This window comes from Bufo gargarizans, chromosome 5 (assembly GCF_014858855.1).
Source record: "Bufo gargarizans isolate SCDJY-AF-19 chromosome 5, ASM1485885v1, whole genome shotgun sequence".
In the NCBI taxonomy this organism is placed as follows: Eukaryota; Metazoa; Chordata; class Amphibia; order Anura; family Bufonidae; genus Bufo; species Bufo gargarizans.
Window position 1 is genome coordinate 161842259 of NC_058084.1, and position 20081 is coordinate 161862339.

The 20081-nt window shown below is 42.3% G+C and overlaps 1 protein-coding gene across 1 annotated transcript in view; it reads right to left on the reverse strand.

The window, feature by feature from the left end:
- The window catches only part of LDLRAD4 (low density lipoprotein receptor class A domain containing 4), a 345528-nt gene that overhangs the window by 158393 nt on the left and 167054 nt on the right, over window positions 1-20081 (reverse strand). Inside the window, exon 3 of the mRNA XM_044294711.1 lies at window positions 4238-4372. Coding sequence (XP_044150646.1) covers window positions 4238-4372 — 135 coding nt within the window. The remainder of the gene's footprint in view (window positions 1-4237; window positions 4373-20081) is intronic.

Below are 20081 nucleotides of genomic sequence, written 5' to 3' on the forward strand. Positions count from 1 at the left end.
GCCCCTAAATAAGACGGTCGCATCCATAACAACCTGCTCTATAAAAATAGCACATGATCTAACCTGTCAGATGAACACTGTAAATAACAAAAATAATTTACCTTGCCTCACAAAAAGTATAATATAGAGCAACTTAGTCATATGTACCCTAAAATAGTACCAAAAAAACTGCCACCTTATCCTGTAGTTTTCAAAATGGGGTCATTTTCTGGCGTTTATATTTTAGGGGTGCATAAGGGGGTCTTCAAATGTGACATGACAGCTTAAAATTATCCTAGTAAAATCTGCTTTCCAAAAACCATATGGAGTTCCTGTCCTTCTGCGCAATGCCGTCTGCCTGTACAGCAGTTTACGACCATATATGGGGTGTTTCTGTAAACTACAGAATCAGGGCAATAAATATTGTGTGCTGTTGGGCTGTAACCCTTGCTTTGTTAGAGGAAACAAACTGATTAAAATGGAAAATCTGCCAAAAAAGTGAAATTCTGAAATTTCATGTCCATTTTCCATTAATTCTTCTGGAACGCCTAAAGGGTTAACAAAGTTTGTAAAATCAGTTTTGAATACCTTGAGGGGTGCAGTTTCTAAAATGGTGTCACTTTTTTAGGTTTTTACTCTAGGGGTACATAAGGGGGTCTTCAAATGTGACATGGCAGCTTAAAATTATCCCAGTGAAATCTGCTTTCCAAAAACCATATGGCGTTCCTTTCCTTCTGCGCAATGCCGTGTGCCTGTACAGCAGTTTACGACCACATATGGGGTGCTTCTGTAAACTACAGAATCAGGGCAATAAATATTGTGTTTAGGTTGGCTATTAACCCTTGCTTTGTTAGTGGAATTTTTTTTTTTCTCAAAATGAAAAATCTGCCCAAAAAATGAAATTCTGAAATTTCATCTCCTTTTTCCATTAATTCTTCTGGAACACCTAAAGGGTTAACAGTTTGTAAAATCAGTTTTGAATACCTTGAGCGGTGTAGTTTCTAAAATGGTGTAATTTTTGGGTGCTTTCTATTATGTAAACCTCACAAAGTGACCTGAACTATTCCTTAAAAAGTGGGCTTTGGAAATTTTCTGAAAAACTTCAAGATTTGCTTCTAAACTTCTAAGCCTTCTAACGTCCCCAAAAAATAAAATGGCATTCATAAAATTATCCGAACATGAAGTAGACTGGTACCTAATGTGGAGAAGTGTTGTATCAGGGTTTGAGATGGTCTGATGATGAACTGGTGGTATGTATAGGTGTATGAGAGGATTGGTGGCATTATATGGTTGGTAACTGGTGTTATGAGTGGCTGACAATGATGGATGTTTGGAAAAATGGAGGGAATAAATGACATTGGTGATCTTTAAACGAAATGGTGATGGTATGAATGAATGGTGATTGATATTATGAGTGGCTGTTAAATTTGGGAAAAGGGAGGGGATACATGGAATAGTAAATAATGGATGATAAAAAATAAACAAATAAATAAAGGAAATTGGTGATATGTAAAGATGTATGATGCATGGGGGGAAAAGATGGCAGTGTAAATGGAAGTGGCTGATAATATGGATTGGAAGGAATGAAGGGAATATATAAAATTGGCGATAGGGTGGAGGTGATCAAATTTGGATGGATAAAGGAGGGATACAATTGCAGTAACTGTTCACTGTTGATTAGTATGGAAGAAAAGATATGATAATTTGTTGATTTCTGGATAAGAAGAATTAGCTAATTTTGGTGGGCAGTAGTATTCTTGCATGGGTGGATATTGGGAACTAGTACTGAGCGATGATAATCTGAAAAGATGCAAAAGCTGTTAGAAGCAGTACTTTCAAGTGATTCGTGAGGCCGTATGGTTCTATGGTCTGTAGCTTGAATATCCAGTACATTTCTGTGCGTCTGAGTTTTTGGAAGCGATTGGTGTGGGTATTTGGAACCTGATTAATGGGGGGTGATGGTAAAATTGGTGGGTCTTTGTCATGGAGTTGAAGGAAATGACTGGAAACCCCATGTTTACTGTAACTGTTGACTATGTTCCAACAGTGTTTGTTGGATCTTTGTCTTAGGGTCTGGGTGGTCCGGCCAATACACTGGAATCCACATGTACATTACAGTAAATATATAACATACGATGAAGTACAGTTCAAAAAGTCTTTTATTTTGAACCTTTCCCCAGTGACATTGCTGATGAATTTTGAGGTGCGTGTGGAGATGTTTGAACAGCATTTACATCGTTGGTGGCCACATTTGTAGCTGCTATGGAGTTGACAGAGGGTGGTATGTTGAGGATTGGTATTTTTTCTGTTTCGCATGTGGCTGGGGGCAATGAGACTGTTAAGAGGCTGGGCTCTTCTGAAAGTGATTTGAGGTTTGGATTGGATAGGTCTCTTTAGAAATAGATCTGCCAATAAAATAGACCAATGTTTGGTCAAGATGCCACATAGTATATTCTGATTCGCATTGTAAGTTGTGAGGAAGGTCGATTTGAAATTCATGGGAATTTTTTGATGGGCCTCTACTTTCTTTCTAGATGTTAGACACTCTTACTGAGTGTAGCTCTTCGTTTTTCCATTTTTTGTGATGAGAGCATTTGTAATCTAGATAGCTGCTGCCATCCACTTTTTTGAAGAAAGTTTTGGTTTGAACAGATTTACCTTTAGAAAAGAGAATTAGGTCTAGCTATTCTATGGCTGTTTTAGAATGATTAACTGTAAATCTGAGGTTAAACGTATTGTTATTTAAATGTGTGGCAAATTCCATAGCCTCGTTTGTGTTACCATTCCAAATAAATAGTCATCGATGTACCGTTTGTACAGTATCATCTTTTTTGGTCCATGTAAGCCTGTTGTAAATATATTGTCCCATATACAGGTTTGCGAAACTTGGCGCGAAACACGTACCCATAGCGGTACCTTTAATTTGTTTATATAGTTTATTTAGTTTTATATAGTTTATTTTCGAATGTAAAAGGTGTTATGAGTTAAGATAAAATCTATTGCTCCCAGTATAAAACGGCTCTGTGGGTATTGTTGCATCTTGTCTGCACAGAGGACGTAGTTTTTTAAATCCAGACTTTAAAAAAGGACTGTTTTTAACTCCAAAACTCGTTGTCACCTCTATATACAAACAATAAAGGAACTATTCACAACTACCTGAGGTTGTGTCTTTGCGCCAAAAAGTATCAAAAAACGGTGGACCACAATTACTCCACACCCCTATATTGTCTCTTCATTGCTCCTCTGGAGGACTAACAACCCTACAAACGAGAAGCAAACGATACTGGCAGCACCGACCACTGTCTAACCACATGCCTACACTAGTGTTGTGCCTATGCTTTCACAACACAAAAGGATGAGCACAACTTATTCTTCTTGTCAACCATTTACCCCAAAAAACTATTACCCTATGAGCGCCTCTCCCCTTTCTGCCACAATTGCTTTATCAGTTTAGTCGCTCGCCTCTGTACTTTTTCCAGCTGCAGTGCGTCCTTTCTATGAACTGGTGCTCAGAACTGAACTGAGTATTCCAGATGAGGCAGCACCAGCGCTTTGTATAGTAGTAATATTACATCCCTACCCTACGAGTCAATGCCTCGTTTAATGCAAAACAATATCCTGGTGGCCTAAGAAGCAGCTGATTGACATTTTATGCTGTTATTTAATCTACCATCTACAAGGACACCCAAATCCTTCTCTATAAAAGGGACTCTCCCAGTGTTATATCACCTAGGACATATAAAGCACAGATTATTACTACCAAGATGCATAACTTTACATTTATCCACATTGAACAAGTTGATGCCCAATCACTCAGTGTTAAAGTCAGGTTGTAGTTTATGGACATCTTCCATAGCCTGCACAGTACTACAGCTTAGTGTCATCTGTAAAAATAGAAATGGTGCTATTAATCCCGTCCTTGATACTATTAATAAATAAATTAAATAATAGAGGGCCCAGAACTGAAGCTTGAGGTACACCACTTATAACACGGGACCATTCTGAATAGGAATCACTGACCACAACCCTCTGGACACGGTCCTTCAGCCAGTTTTCAATTCAATTACAAACTATACTTTCCAAGCCAATAGACCTTACTTTACCTTTTAAAGGTCTATGAGGGACAGTATCAAAAGCCTTTGCAAAATCCAGAAACACTACATCCACAGCCGCCCCTGTCCAGGCTACTACTAGTTATATTCATTTGACTGAAATACATACAAATATAAAGGCACAGACGGCTTAGCCAAGTACTTACAGGTAAATATCCCTGGTGGAGGGTGTTCTGTTGGGCAGTTTTCTTCATCACTGTTATCGCCACAATCATTTAGCTGGTTACAAATCAGCGACCCAAGATATAAACATTTGCCACTGGTGCAGGTAAATTTGCACTCTGAAAAAAAGTGGAAATAAAAAGTTATAATAATCATGACTAAATTTCAAATTAGTCTCTTGATATGAGCTATAGTCATCAAACACTAAGGTGAGAATTTATCACGAGAGGAATATTTGAAGTCAGTCCTCCTCAAGTCTGTTTGCGTACTTTATGTCACATTTATCAAATGTTGCATGTTGTTTGATAAATTTGTCTTATCCTTTATGTCACTTTCAGACGAGCGAATGTCACGCTGCGGACTCACAGCGCAGCACCCATCCTGAACTTCCGGCATTGTTGGGACCGCTTAGCATTATATCGATTTATGATGCTACGTAACCCTTAGAGGTCTGGAATGTATTGGATAACATTGGCAGCATTATGTCAGTGTTATCCAATACATTCCAGAACTGTAAGGGTTACATAGCCTCATAATCAATATAATGCTATGCGACCCCTGCAGTGCTAGAAGTTCAGGATGGGAGCTGCACTGTGAGCTCGGAGCGTGACATTCGCTCGCCTGAAAGCGGCCTAAACCTAACGCTTTTGTCTTGGAAAGCTGCACCAGTTTTCCTACTCCACCCTCTTACAAAAAAGTGAGATTGCGACTTTAAAAAAAGTCTCAATGATCAATCTAGAGTGAAACTAATTAGCATAGCTAACCACACCCACTTTTCCACCCACATTTCAAAACTGGAGTGAGTGGTGCAAAAAGTCGCAAAAGCCCTATTCTGCGACTTTTTAAAGCCCGAGCATATAATATTTCATGCTCTATTCTATCAGCACAATATAACATAACCTGACAGATGGTGCACTGCTAGAAGGAAATACAGTCACTGGGTGCACCGGAACGGCAGCACAATGTGATCGGCAAGTAATTCTTGCACCTTTATCTAAAAAATATTATCCTGCCAGAAAACCCTTTAAATCAAGTTCCAGAGATTACCATCAGAGGCGCACCAACAGGGGGGTCCAACGGGTCTGGACCCCCCCGAGAAGCAGTCTTTTTTTTTCCCAGTTTGGGCCATGTTCGCCTTGGGTGGTGCGGTTCTGGATCTAAGTGGGGGCGGTGGCAGCAGGGCAGTAGGAGTGGAGATGAGCGCTTCCATTGCTCATCTCTATATTCATCTGTATCGCCTCCCTCAGGACAGCGATACAGATGGATGTACTGCGCCGAGGTAGGGGAGAGGCGTCTCACCTTCCCCATTCCTCCGATTCCGTAATTGCAGACAAGAAAAGGCATTTTCTATGAGAGTTCCAGCGATATGTGGTCCGCAAAATGCGGAACGCACATTGCCGGTGTCCGTGTTTTGCATATCCGCAAAACACTTATGGACGTGTGGATGGACCCTTAGCTGCAGCAAAAAAGACACTCCCCTTCAGCTTTCAACTTCATATAAATCTAGCAGGGCAATGAATGGGGAGCTCTCTGGATCCACGTGAGGTGCAGGGCTGGTTCTAGCTTTGTTAGAAAGAGGTTTTTAATTTTTAAATTAGTCATGGGATAACCCCTTTAAAGTACAGTGTGTCTATGCAGGATGATGGCGAGACCCTTACCTTCATCCTCAAAAATATAATTTCAGCTGTATGGTGTTTGTTGGGAGAGGCTTATAACAATGGGTGAGACCTAAAGTTTTGCGCAGTGCACTACGCGCACCACCATTTTTTCTGCTCGGACCCACCTTATTCAAAATTTGTGAGTGCTCCCCGCTTTCTATTACCTTCTACTTGTGTTTGGAAAAAAGGAAGTTAAAACCACTCATACCAGCATGAACTTAAATGCAGAATAGTTATCCATTTGGTTACAAAGGACCTGTCACCTCTCCTGACAGGTAAATAACTGTATTCCACAAGTAATGACAATTCTGGAGCGTCTATTCTTATGACTGTTTAGCGGTTTTCACACCTTAACTACGGAATATTTCCGGATGATTAGGAACAGAGATTTACCACACATGTAGCCATCAGCCTGGAGATGTTCTAGGTCAGGTGCGTTCTCACTAGAGAAGAAATGTTCCAGTTTCTAGACATAGGGTGGGTACTTTGGGCATGGCCCACTGTGACATTGCGCTACATTTCCTGCAATTTTCACACATGTGCTCATTTGGACAAAACCCAGACTTAATACTAAGTCTATGGAGAGAAAAAGTCTAGGTAAAATCCAGGACAGACATTGCAGATATTTGCATTGACACATACAGCTCCTCCGGGTAAACTCCAGAAAATGTCTGAATTCCACTGTAAATGTGAATGGTGCTTATATTGTGCATTCTTCTATTATTCTTACTAGAAGTTTAGATAGAGGTGCAGATAGGAGTTCCTAGTTAGTGGTTTGTCCCTGCACAGTATGACATTGTCCAATCAGTGCTGCCAGTGTCAAACTGTGCAGGGAAACCCCCCCCCCCCCCAAACTGGTAACACCCATGTCTACCTATAGCCATAAACTGATAGTAGGCATAAGAGAAGAACAGCACAACATTAGATAATAACATTGGACAATTAAATAAGCAATTTCTGATAAAACAATCAGATGCTAAAGGAGGTAGACATATAATAATGGATGAAAAAAAGGTCTCCAGCTAGGTATAAGGTTGCATTGAGCGAATGCAAATATCTGTCCCAAAGAGACTAAATTAGCGTCCGACTGTTTTATCAGAAATTGCTTATAAAGTGTTCCTGCATGGCAAGACCACTTACTGTTATCTCACATATATATTCTTATTATAGTCAAATTTACCACCCTAGCTCCTCCCACAGTTTTTACACTATAGACAGTAATATACCGAAATGTGTGGATTGTTACCAATTGGTGTGCTATTACTTTGTGGAACGTTTCGCCGAATGGTTCACAAAATATCAGCGTTTTTGTGGTGAAATTGGTCCCATAGGAATGAATGGCGGAATGTTCAAAACTAGAGTGGAAGCTGACAAAAGCTAGAGTGTGAGCTCAAAAATCAGGACATGACTCCCTAATTTTCAAGCCCATCTACACAAATCGGCTGCTAATGTTTTTTTTATAAATGTATGTTTTAATGTAACTGAAGACCTTTGGGCAACAACATTGCAATTAAATGTGCTATATAAATAAAAGTTGAAATGCATTTTTCAGTTCTCACCATCAAGATTGCCATGTGCACTTTTTAAATTTGATCAATACGTTAGTGTAATGTTTACCATCTTTACTCACTCCAAACACTCCACACAGTTACTCTGCCCACGCCATAAAGTTACTCTGCCCAGTCCAACCTTTCCACAGTTACTCCAGCCACTCCAACCATACAGTTACTCAAGCCACCCCACCCAGTTACTCCGCCCACTCCAGTTGTAGACTACTGGTGGAGGCAAGAACACCACACAATTTACCCAGAAATTTTAACTTTTCTAGTTTTATTCTATTGTCCAACTGTACCAGTTCTTGTCACGGACGTTCCAGTGACAGGTGGCAGGAGATTGGGGAGACTGCAAAATGTGGTTTGATCTGACATGTTTTCAGTTTGGATCAAATGACGTCTGTGTTGTTTCTGGTGCTTGCCACGCCTTCTTTCCCCAGGTGTGGCTATTATGGTCATTTAACCTTCTCTATTTATTGTTGTTTCAGTTTGAGTTGTGGATAGCTGGTGTGTGGATCTCGGCTGAGTTCCTGCGCTGCCATAGCCACTTTTAGTGTTTTCTTTCCCTTTTGTATTTTGTTTGGGTTATTTTGTGTGTTTTGTTCCTGTCATTTGTATTAAACCCTGAGGGAGACTCCTGTTCGTCCTTCCTTTGGAGAAACAGGTTGTCTCAGTCCTAATATTAGTACCAGGGTCCTATAGGGTGAGTTAGGACATTAGGTATTCCTGTGTATGAACTCGCCTACCTCTGGGGCCTGTTCATACTAGTAGTTAGTCAGGACTTTGATTAGCGTTTTAATAGGATGTGTCCATGTCCTTTCCCTAGTTTCCAGGCCTTATTCCCTCACCCCTTTCCCTCCTATGTTCGGTGTGGTGTTTCCCTCCCACACCAGAACGTGACAGCTGTAATATTGTTTTATTGGTCCTGCGTCACCAATTATTTCAAGCATTTTATTTTTACTCAGGCCGTGATCAATCTTCAGGAAGGCCTTAACTACATGTTATAACTGGATGGAATAAATAAAGTCTAAAATCATTGTATCTATTTGAGTGCCGTGTTTTACTTTATTGCTTTACATATCTATTTCCTTCTATACTAATTGTAAAAATTGGTAATCTGTTACATATCTTCCTCTAAATTGTAGCATTAATAAACTGTCAAAAAACAAAACAAAAAAACTGCAGTTACCACATAGATATACCACATGTACATATAGCATTCGCTGCAGATTTCACACCTTACAGTCGAATAGGTGAAACCTGTGGCAGTTCTACACCCTCATTCCCCAAGGGTAGGACATAGTGTGAGTTTTTACATTTTTAAATCTCCCATTCTATTGAATGAAATGCAGTTTTTGCAGTGAGGTTACCTCAGGCAGTTTTCAGTTTTGGTATGCTATTTTATCCAAATTTTTTTTACTGCAGAGTGCTCAGGCGCAGCAGTTTTGGAGGACTTTACATGCACTACAATGATGCAGGTACCAGTTTTGTACTGCGGACAAAAATTGCAATTTTCAGACCGCAAAACACATACAGTCATGTGAATGAACCATAAGACTGAACTGCAATATCAGGCACAGCTCCATGTACAGACATGCTGTGTGACTGGGGCTGTAAGGTGCTTTGGAGAACTCAATACTAAGGAAATCCCGAAAACATGACCGGTGGGCCCTGAGGACTGGAGATGAGGAACACTGGGTTCCTCATATACATGGGGCTGGGGTTGTCCAGGTTCAGGGGCCTTCCTTAAGGCCTCATGCACACTACCATGCCGTCTTTTTGCGGTCCTCAAACCGCGGATCCGCAAAAAATGTAAGCCGCCCGTGTTGCCTTCCGCAATTTGCGGAATGGGTTTCGGCAATATAAATACCTATTCTAGTCCGCAAAGCGATGACAAGAATAGGACATTTTTTTTAGCGGGGCTGCGGAACGGAGCCACGGATGCGGACAGCACACAGAGTGCTGTCCGCATCTTTTGTGGCACCATTGAAGTGGACCCAAACGGCGGCTCGGATGCGGACCCAAACAACGGTCATGTGCATGAGGCCTAAGGGGGTTGTCTGACTTTAGCAAATGGCATTTATAAATCTAGAAAAAGTTAATACAAGGCACTTACTAATATATTGTTAATATCCATATTGCCTCCTTTACTGGCTTCATTCATTTTCTACCACATTATACACTGCTCATTTCCAGGGTTATGGCTGCAGCACAGATACGAGGTGGAAGGGAACTCATGTGCATGCACGCCTATGTATGTGCGCTTGCACAGTTCCGGCCACCAGAGAGGCCAGCACCTTTTCCTATAGCGTGCAAGCATGACTACCACTGCTGGATTGCAGGGTGATCATAATCATGGAAACGAGCAGTGTATAATGTGATGGAAAAAAGAATCAAGCCAACAAAGGAAGCAATATGGACAATACATTAGTAAGTGCCTTGTATTAACTTTCTCTACATGATAAATGCCACTGGGTGAAGTGAGACAACGCCTCCACCCACATCACTGTTCTCGGGTTCTGGCTCCTTCAGTCCCCACACTCCTAACGCGCTCCTGTCTCACTTTGACGGAGATCATGTATGCTACTGCAGCCAATGACTGGCCGCTGCGGAGATGTTTCCCCCCCCATACGGAACGTGGCCTAGTGACATTATGCATGGGGGACACGTCACGGCTGCAGCCAGTCTCTGGCCACGGAAACACACATGACCTGCAAGTGGGATGACGACGACAAGTGGGAACAAAGCAAGTCCGTGGGGGACTAAAGGAGCCAGAACCCAACGGAGGTGAGCATGTAGGTATGTCCAGTGATGTGGAGGGGTTAGACGAAAAGGCCCCCAAACCTGGACAAACCCTTAAAGACGGATATGCACATTTTGAATAAACATAAAAATACAGAAAATTGTTCTACCGTTATTACACTACTGAATACTGACTAATGCAGCATTTATTACTAGAAAGGAAATCACATCAGGCAAAATGATAATATCAGGAGCAGAGCAATGGATTTTTCCCCCATCTGGGATAATTCACACAGCATGCAGCCCCCTCCCACACAGTAACATTTTATAAATAGAATAATGCTATTTTCATCTGACAGACTCCGAAGGGGGAAAAAATATTGCCGCGTTTGAAAAGGGAATATGAAATCTCCCCTAGAAAATAACCAGCCACACAAATGTCACTATATGGAATCATTAACTCTACGTGGTGCCTTTTCAGATTCAAATACTTTCCAGGTACAGGATAATGTAGGTAGACTATTCACGAGAAGGCTTTCATCAAAACCGTTTTATATTTTCATTTAAAACTGAATACTATGTGAGACATAAGGCAGATAATTTTGTCTGCAAGGAGAACCCATCCCCCTGGCATATGAAAGTTTGCAGCCTTACAAGCCATTTGCTTCTAAGGGCCATATGCTGCCGCAGACACATGTAGACTCGCTTTAGCGCTTGATTACACCAGCTAGACATTATTATACCTGACTGAGTTGTGTTCTTTGCAATTATCAATTTATTGCCGTTTTATTCCTCAGAAACTATGGATACCAAGTTCAGCATAGGCTACAGTCAGTGGAGGCAGATGGCCGTAATAAATGATAGATAATGATCAGAGCCCGCTAATCATTAGCTGTCCTCCGTAAAAATGATCTGACCGCTACAATACTGACATGAGAGCAGAAGGTAAACCTACTGCAAATGCCAGAGATTTATCCTCCGAGAATGAGATCAATGCTAGCAAACCTCTCAGAGCGATATCCAGAAACTAATCTGCGCGTCCAAGCGCGGTGCACATACTAATATTGGGTCCCCGAGTCAATGCAGAAATGACCCAGAAGCATAGCGATGGAAAGAAAAACCTCTGACGCCACTTGTATCCGATGTGTACATGGATGGCATGGCATTCAACTAAGCCTACACATCGAATATAAGTGCTGTCAAGTGTTTTTTTATGATAACCACTTACAGCCAGGGATGTGTTGTACTGGTCCCATGACTCTGTGTGGTCATGCCCAACCCTGGACCAGGAAGTAGAGAGTGGACGGGGACCTGGTTGGCATCAGAAGAGGCAGGAGTTTCAAGAGGGGAATATGGATTTTTTTTTGTTCAGCATTCTAAGAAAGATATTTATTTTCCACTGGAATCCCCCTTTAAGATACGGTATGTATGAAAAAGCTGCCAAACTAAATATTAGTCTGAAAATGTAAATCGAAAATAAATAAATGTGAAAGTTTATATAACACATGTCACCTTTCGGGCAGTTCTGCCTCCAGGAGTCCACAGCAGGCTTTAGGGGCCTGTTTCCCCAGTGTGCGGCTCTCAGCCCTCCAGCATGGCACAAAGACTCAGATCCCAAAAACAGAGACATCTCTGCTGAGCCCAGCTGCCGATTTAAGGACAGCCAGGTGCTGCGAAAACCCGTAACGGCACTTAAACTCCGGTCCGGTATTTGACCTCACCTGCCTGGAAATCAGCCCAGCCGCACATGCTGGGAGGAAAATACCTGCCTTGCCAGACACAACCCCTCACTGTGTCACAATATACAGTATATACACACAATATTAAGAGTGAAATATAAATTTTATGTGAAATTTTCACTGCCTAAGGATAAGAATCCCATTCTTGATGTTGGATAAATTTGCCATGGTACGTATACCTTTGTAGATTTGTGCACCATAGAATCTGTCCCAGACAGGTGCATAACTACCATAGCGGCAGACCATGCGACTGTCATGGGGCCCAGTCTTCGTTGGGATTATCTCCTCTTCTATTAGGAGTGAAAACTTGGTCAGGACTCTACGCTATAAAGGAACAACTTTTAGTAAATGAAGCAGTGGAAAAATGGCCCAAGGGTCATTTAAAAAAGAGTTGAAGCAGAACCCCCATGTCCTGTGTGAGGGGCCTGGTTTGACCCTTGCTATGGAGCCCTTACTTCTTTATGTACGCCACTGATCTCAGACACTGTCAAATCTAAGTTTACACCACATATAAGTTGGTGTGGTTGTGCAACAGAATTTTTGGGCATTTTCCTGCCTCCCAACCGTCCCTCTTTTTGACCCAAGTCCCTCTGTCTCTCTTTGGTCCTTAAATGTCCCTCTTTTTGACGTGGGGAATTCATGCATAAATGTGCACTAATAAATGTACTAAATTTCTCCTTATCAAAGAGTCTGTATGGTTTCTACCTGTATATTACACCATAACTTCATTATTTGGTGAAATTTGGACCTTAAAATATCTATAATCTGATAATTTATGTGCTAATAAATGTATATTGAAGCACAAGAAAAAAAATAGTTGTCCCGGGGTTCTGCATGCTGTAAATAAATTAAAAAAGGAACTTAAACTCACCTAACCGATCCCCAGCTGCTGCAGTTCTGACAGAGTCAGTAATTATGCTTTGGGCGTGTGGCCTAGCATGAAGAAAATTGCCATCATGCGTGCCGGCATATATTGTACCTCTTTGCGATTTTCAAAAAGTTGGGAGGTATGCATTTTTTCCACATGGAGGTGCGTTTAGGTCATGTCCCTTTTCAAGTGAAACAACACACCTTTCCAGGAAAGCCACTGGAGCATTTTCAATAGAAATCTGCCCCATAATGTCCGCATGTAATCAAACTATATATTGGTGTATCCATAGTGTGCATTTACCTCCTTGGCATCTGGATTGCTTAACTTTGCTCTAATGTTGTCAGTTCATCGGGCTGTAGTTTTTTTTTAAATAAAATTGTGAAATGTTAAAAAAAATTAATAAATAAAAGAATTGTGTGACATTTTCCATTTTAAGCCTAATGTACACGACCACATGTACAAGACAATTTTTTTTTTTTTTCGGATCCGTATTTTCAGGTTTTCAGACTGCAAAATACATACGATTGTGTGCATGTAGCCTTAAAGACTTCACTCTTCAATACTTGAAGTCAACTCTGACAGTTGTTCAAGCCATAGCAGCTGGAAGCACAGACAAGCTATCTGCCGCATAAATTAACAGCCCATTTCAATAAGCAGAACTGCATTTTCCAAGAGTTCATCAGCACCTGCTAAATTAATTAAATCCTACATGAAGTCCTCCAACCTCCACCTCCAAAATCCCCTCACAGCACAGAACTCTACCAATCTTTATGTGTTGACAGGTCTCTGAGCTACAGTCTGCAGTTGTGTCAGCGCCTAATCCATTCTGAGAAAGTAGAATGCCCAGCATCTCCAGCACAGAAAAGTACTAAAACATATACCGTATTTCCCACCATAAGACATTTTTTGGGGGGAAATGGCAGTGCGTCTTATAAAGTGAACATTGAGTTCGTACATTAGTACAGTAGGACCAAGAAGCTGTGAATACATCGCACCTGGTGCTGGCTGTACTCAACGCTCCCTGGTCTACTGCCGGCACCGTGCTCTGCTGTGGCATGACCTCATACAGACACACTATGACTGCTGCATCGGGTCACAGTACAGCTCAGCACGGGCAGAAGACCAGGGAGTGGCGAGTGCAGGAAGAGCGCAATGGATCTGCGAGTGGTGGCACTGTGAGGTAGGTTCTTTTATTTATTTTATGTCTGATCTGAGGACTGATGAGGAATGGGGGTCTGATGAAAATATTTTTATTTTATTTTTCTCCTCTTTAACCTAGGTGCATCTCATGGTGCAGGAAATATTGTATATGTTCTAGAGCACGGGTGTCAAACACAAGGCCCGCGGGCCGAATCCGGCCCGCCAGACCTCGTCATGTGGCCCGCGTAGCCGCCGGCCGCCAGCCTTCACCTTTATTATCACTTCCTGCAGGCGGCCCCCGCTCCTCCCGGCTCCTGTATCGGGTGTATCAGCTGTGAGGGAAGAGGAGCTGGGGGCCGGCATCTGCTTTTATAATGACAGCAGGGCCCGTGCAGTGACTATTCTACTACACGGGCCCCGCTCACTGTATAATCGTATCTCTAATAGTTAATGGTTACCGTATGTATATAATCGCATAAGGAGCGCTGTGTATTACCGGTACTTACAACTACAAGCGCTCGCCGAGAGGAGGAAGGAGGCAGGCTGGGAGGATGGGTGCTGGCAGTGTGAGTCATACGTCACGCGCCTGCGCCGCCCACTTTATGAATGAAGCAGGCGGCGTGGGCGCATGACGTATGACTCACGCTGCCAGCGCCTGTCCTCCCGGCCTGCCTCCTGCCTCCTCCCTCCTCTCGGCGAGCGCTTGTAGTTGTAAGTACCGGTAATACACAGCTCTCCTTATGCGATTATATACATACGGTAACCATTAACTATTAGAGATACGATTATACAGTGAGCGGGGCCCGTGTAGTAGAATAGTCACTGCACGGGCCCCGCTGTCATTATAAAAGCAGATGCCGGCCCCTAGCCCGTGTATTGAGGGTCATTCACTACAGGGACACTTATGGAGGGGATCTGTGGATGACACAGCATAAGATGCTATATATGTGTCACCCACAGATCCCCCATAAGAGCCACCCACAGATCCCCCATAAGAGCCACCCACAGATCCCCCATAAGTGTCACCCACAGATCCCCCATAAGTGTCACCCACAGATCCCCCATAAGTGTCACCCACAGATCCCCCATAAGTGTCACCCACAGATCCCCCATAAGTGTCACCCACAAACCACCCATAACAATGCCACCCACAGACCACAATTAGTTCAAAACCCACCAAAACAGTAATAATTGAATGCAGTGACAATAATTTATGATAATAAAGAGTGGACACATAGTCCTACAGATACAACCGGCCCTTTTAGGTTGACCAAACTGCTGATGCGGCCCCCGATGAATTTGAGTTTGACACCCCTGTTCTAGATTAATATCTATATTCAAGACCAAGGCATAGACTTTCAACTTAAAATATGTTTGTATTTACATGTATTTAAAAATGCTTCTATGCCCAAATATTCCCAGAATAACATTAGTACAGTGCCACATGCTGTCTCTTTCAGGCTTATTGTGTCCACCTGAATAAAAATGTGCCCAGGTGGACATGCAATAGTCTTGACTCTTTCTGCTCTCGGGCATATAGAGAAATCCTTGGTGTGGTTGTAGCTACTGCAACATGAAAGTCCCCCAGATTGGTGGTCCTAGAACTGGGAACCCCACCTATCAGACAATCCCATGTATTGTATATACCATAAATGTCCCAAGTCCAAAATCACAGACTTAAACAACGTGATTGTCTCACATGGATCTATGATATTCTAAATTATTATTTTGAATACATTTCCACTTTATGGATTGATTTGGCAAATGCCTTTGAATGCATTGCAATACTTACCGTATATTGTACTGATTCAAACTTACAGTCTGCATTAATTTTAGGTCAGAGCTGCATTCACAATTCTGCTATTTCCAAAAAGTAAACGCAAATAAATTCATACCACACTCTGCCTAAACTCAGAGCCGGTATGAAATACTAGGAGATTTCAGCTTTTTAGCCTGCAAGACTGTGAATGCAGCTCTTGGTTATATTATGGTTAAAGGGGTTATCTATTTTCAAGAAAAACCCCCACATGTGCCGGGCCCCTCACCGGTAATATACTTACCCCACTCCCGGCGCCGCCCCTGGTCCCCGCACCGCCGCTTCTCCCTGTACATGGATGAAAATATCAGGTGCTGGGTAGAGGAATGGGGGGGGGGGGGGGGGGGGGGAGCAGTCAATGGCAGACAGGGATGGGGACAAGCTTCCCTAGCATCGCGGGTGACACTAGGGGTTAGAAGTTATAATTGCTATTAGCCTTCAGTAAGGGTACAGAGGGGAGGTAACCATTTGGGAGGTGTACCTGCACAGACTAAAGATGGCAGCACTGATTGGATAGAGCGAGTCTGTGCAGGTACACCCCCAACTGGTTACCTCCCCTCTGTACCCTTACTGCAGACTGCTAGCAATTCATTCATACCTTCTAGTAGAAATAATAAAGGAACGGCACAACAGAAATAATAGATGATCCAGAATTGTTAGTACGTGGGGAATGCATGAAGCTAATAAAAGAGGAATGTCAGAAGTGATTAATGGTCCTCTTTAAGGCTACATTCACACTAGCGTTTTAGTTTTCCGGTATTTAGATCCGTAACAGGGGCTCAATACCAGAAAAAAAAAAAAAAAAAGGCTTCAGTTTTGTCCCCATTCATTGTCAATGGGGACAAAACTGAACTGAATAGAACGGAATGCTCCAAAATACATTCCGTTCCGTTTAGTTGCATTCTCATACCGGAGAGCAAACCGCAACATGTTATAGTTTGCTTTCCGTCCAAGACGGATCCAGCATGATCCCCAATGCAAGTCAATGGGGACGGATTTGTTTTCTCTGACAATAGAAAACGGATCCGTCCCCCATTGACTTTCAATCAGGTTCATGACGGATTTGTCTTGGCGATGTTAAAGATAATACAACCAGATCTGTTCATAACGGATGCAGATGGCTGTATTATCAGTAACGGAAGCGTTTTTGCTGAACCCTCCCGGATCCAGTAAAAACGCTAGTGTGAAAGTAGTCCAAATCGAATTGCTTAGCAGTCCTTGGTATGCACTAGTATGCAGCACATGTCCCCTTACTGTTGAAGAGGGATTGGGAGAGAGTACAGAGATAAAAATTACTGAATTATCTAAATCTGACTCTTGAGGTACTAAGCTATTACAGTTGTTCAGGGCAGTTTCTGTGATGAAATATTTTCTTTAAAGGGGTTGTCATGAATTTTGATATTTATGGCTTATCCTCAGGATAGGTCATCATTATCTGTTCAGTGGAGATCACTGAGCACCTCCCACCAATCAGCTGTTTGAAAATACTGTGGAGCTCCAGTGAGTGCTGTGTCCTCTTCCTAGGCCATGCATGTCACGTCACGTTCATCGGTCACAGGGCCTAGACGCTGCACAGCCTACTCAAGTGAATGAAGCTAAGCTACAATACCAAGCACAGCCGTTATCCAGTGTACTGCACTGTGCTTAGTTAGCTGCACTGTGCTTCTGTCACAAAGTGTTAACTGTCTAGCTGCCTGAATTGTACTTTCACTTTGTGCCAATTATCTAATAAACCTTATCTCTAAAATTACTAAAAAGGTCATAAACACTTGTTTAAAAGCCACATTTTGATCAGTAAGATATGAATTGAGCTATAGTGTTTAGACTGTCAGAGAAAAGGAGCAGTCAGCTGAGCTGCCTGGTGGAAAACTGTAAAAATATAGAGCCTGGTACTACAGAATCTCAAGGCTGTACAAAGAAAAGGGCTCAATATTTTTTATAATTGCCAATTTAAAAAAATGAATTGTAGCTCAAAAGGAGTACAATGTAATACAAAAAAAAATTGCCCCAAAAGGTGTACATAGCATTTAATAAACGTGCACATATAGATCTATAGTGGATGGATATAGTGAGTGTGTCTAGGTATGTAATCTAACTGCAGGTAAGCAACACATTGTACACTTTACACAGACCGTGAGCCACATTCACAGCACTTTCTTTCCTGAAATTTCAGAGTCATTATCTGTGGAAACAGCCTGAAACAAAGAGGAATCTTTTGGCTCAGCCAAAAAAACATCTGTTTTGTGTAATGTTCCATGATCAGAGTCAAAAGTCAATCTCAGAGGCATGACAAGCTCTCTTGCTGTCCAAGGCAGCGTATTTGGAGTGTGCCTCCCCACACTCAGGCCCTCAGCATGATGGCCGTTTAAAGGACAATCATTCATGTAATTGGACCAAAGTTAAGCAATCATCAGACCCTGGAACCTACAGCACTTATCATGCACATAGACACATCATCCATTTGTTTGAACAGAAAAATGTAAAGGGTACATTCTCCTAGTTATAAAATAAATTACATCTCCCTAAAAAGATGAAAAGCTCCCTAGGATGCCACCTACTTTGCCTGCCCTCGTTCTGGCTGTCGTCATCCCTTTAGACAACACTTGATGGTTTCATTATGTCTGTTGTGAAGGCATTCCATAGTATAAGGGTCATGACAGTATGATGATGCAAGAACCTGAATGATTTGTCATTAAAAACTGTCAATTCTGCACCTGGAATTACTACTGCTAATGTAACCAGTCATAAAGTTCACAACAATTGTATATATAGAAACCAAGAAAGCCCAGGGCTGGAATAGTGATGACCTATCCACAGGATAGGTCAACAATATCTTAACGGTGGGGGTCCGGCTCCCAGTACTCCTACTGATCAACTGTTAGAACGGACTGCGGAACTTGAGTGAGTGCCTCTTCCTAGGCCAGTGATGTTGCATTTATAGGTCACATAGTGTTTTTGCAGCTCAGTCCCCTGCAAGCGAATGGGATTCAGCTGCAATACCAAGCACAGCCCACATAAAATGGAAGGCGCCAGGAGCGGACTGGCCATGGATCATACAGGAAAAATTCCTGGTGGGCCGACATCCAGAGGGCCACCCGTGCCCTCCCAAGGCTGATGCTCTCTGCATTAATGAATGTACTTATGCACCTGACCAACGGCCACAGGTACCCTTCTGAATTCAACTATATCACCATCCTCAGGACGGCGATACAGTTGAATACTGTGGTGAAGGGGTTTGTATTTTGTGCTGCACTGTGGTATTTGGTTCTGCAGTGGCGATATTTTGTGCTACACTATGGCATTGCTGGCCCTGCCGACTTATGCTGTCCCTATCTACTTGTGCCCCACCTTCTGTGAATTTGGACCCGCCTACAACATAGGTCCACTTTTAGTTTTTTTCAGAGCCACTTTAAATTCACAGTCTGCCCCTGGACGCTGTATTTGGTATGCAATGTAGAGGCTGCAGCACTCGCCAGAACGTCAAACAGCTGATTGGCACGGGTGTCAGGAATCTGACCCCCACCGGTCTAGAGGGATAGATCAGCAATATTAGTGTCCTAGACAACAATACATGATCTTTAGAGTGTTTAGTGTTCCTCGGAGGTATGTACTGTAGATGTTTACATCCCTATCACTAATATCAGTCTCTACCTTTATTATCCTTTTAGTACTGCAATACATTTCACTATATATACCGCAATCTAGAAACAGGACAGGCTGCTAACATTGGTAATACTAGGTAATAACATGTAATCTTAATGGGGAGATTTCTTCGAGAGATGCACCATCTGGCTGGCCTGTCATGTTATTGTAGATATGTAAACTTGACAATGTATCAATGTACTGCCAGCTGTTTCATGCATCGCATATAACAATGAATGCAGGTTTATACCATCAATCCTGCTGCTAACATAATAAGATCTAGTCACGCAGGCCTTCTGATGTAAAGGCAATAAATATGAATAATGTCACTAGAGATGAGTGAATTTCATATTTTCAAATTTGTTTACACTTCCTTTACTGTTAAAAGGTGAATTACGTTATGGATTCCGTTACCACGGACCACAGCGCAATTCTATCACGGAATGCCTTTAGAGGCATTCCATTATTCATTCCATCATAAGAGAAGTCTATGGCCTGCAAAATGAATCCGTTCAGTTTCCGTTATGCAGGGGAGTCCTCTTCTGCATAACGGAAATGGGACGGATCCGTTTTGCAGGCCATAGACTTCTATTATGTGGAAATGAATTACCGGAATGCCTCTAAAGGCATTCCATTATGTATTCCGTCATAGAATTGAGTTATGGTC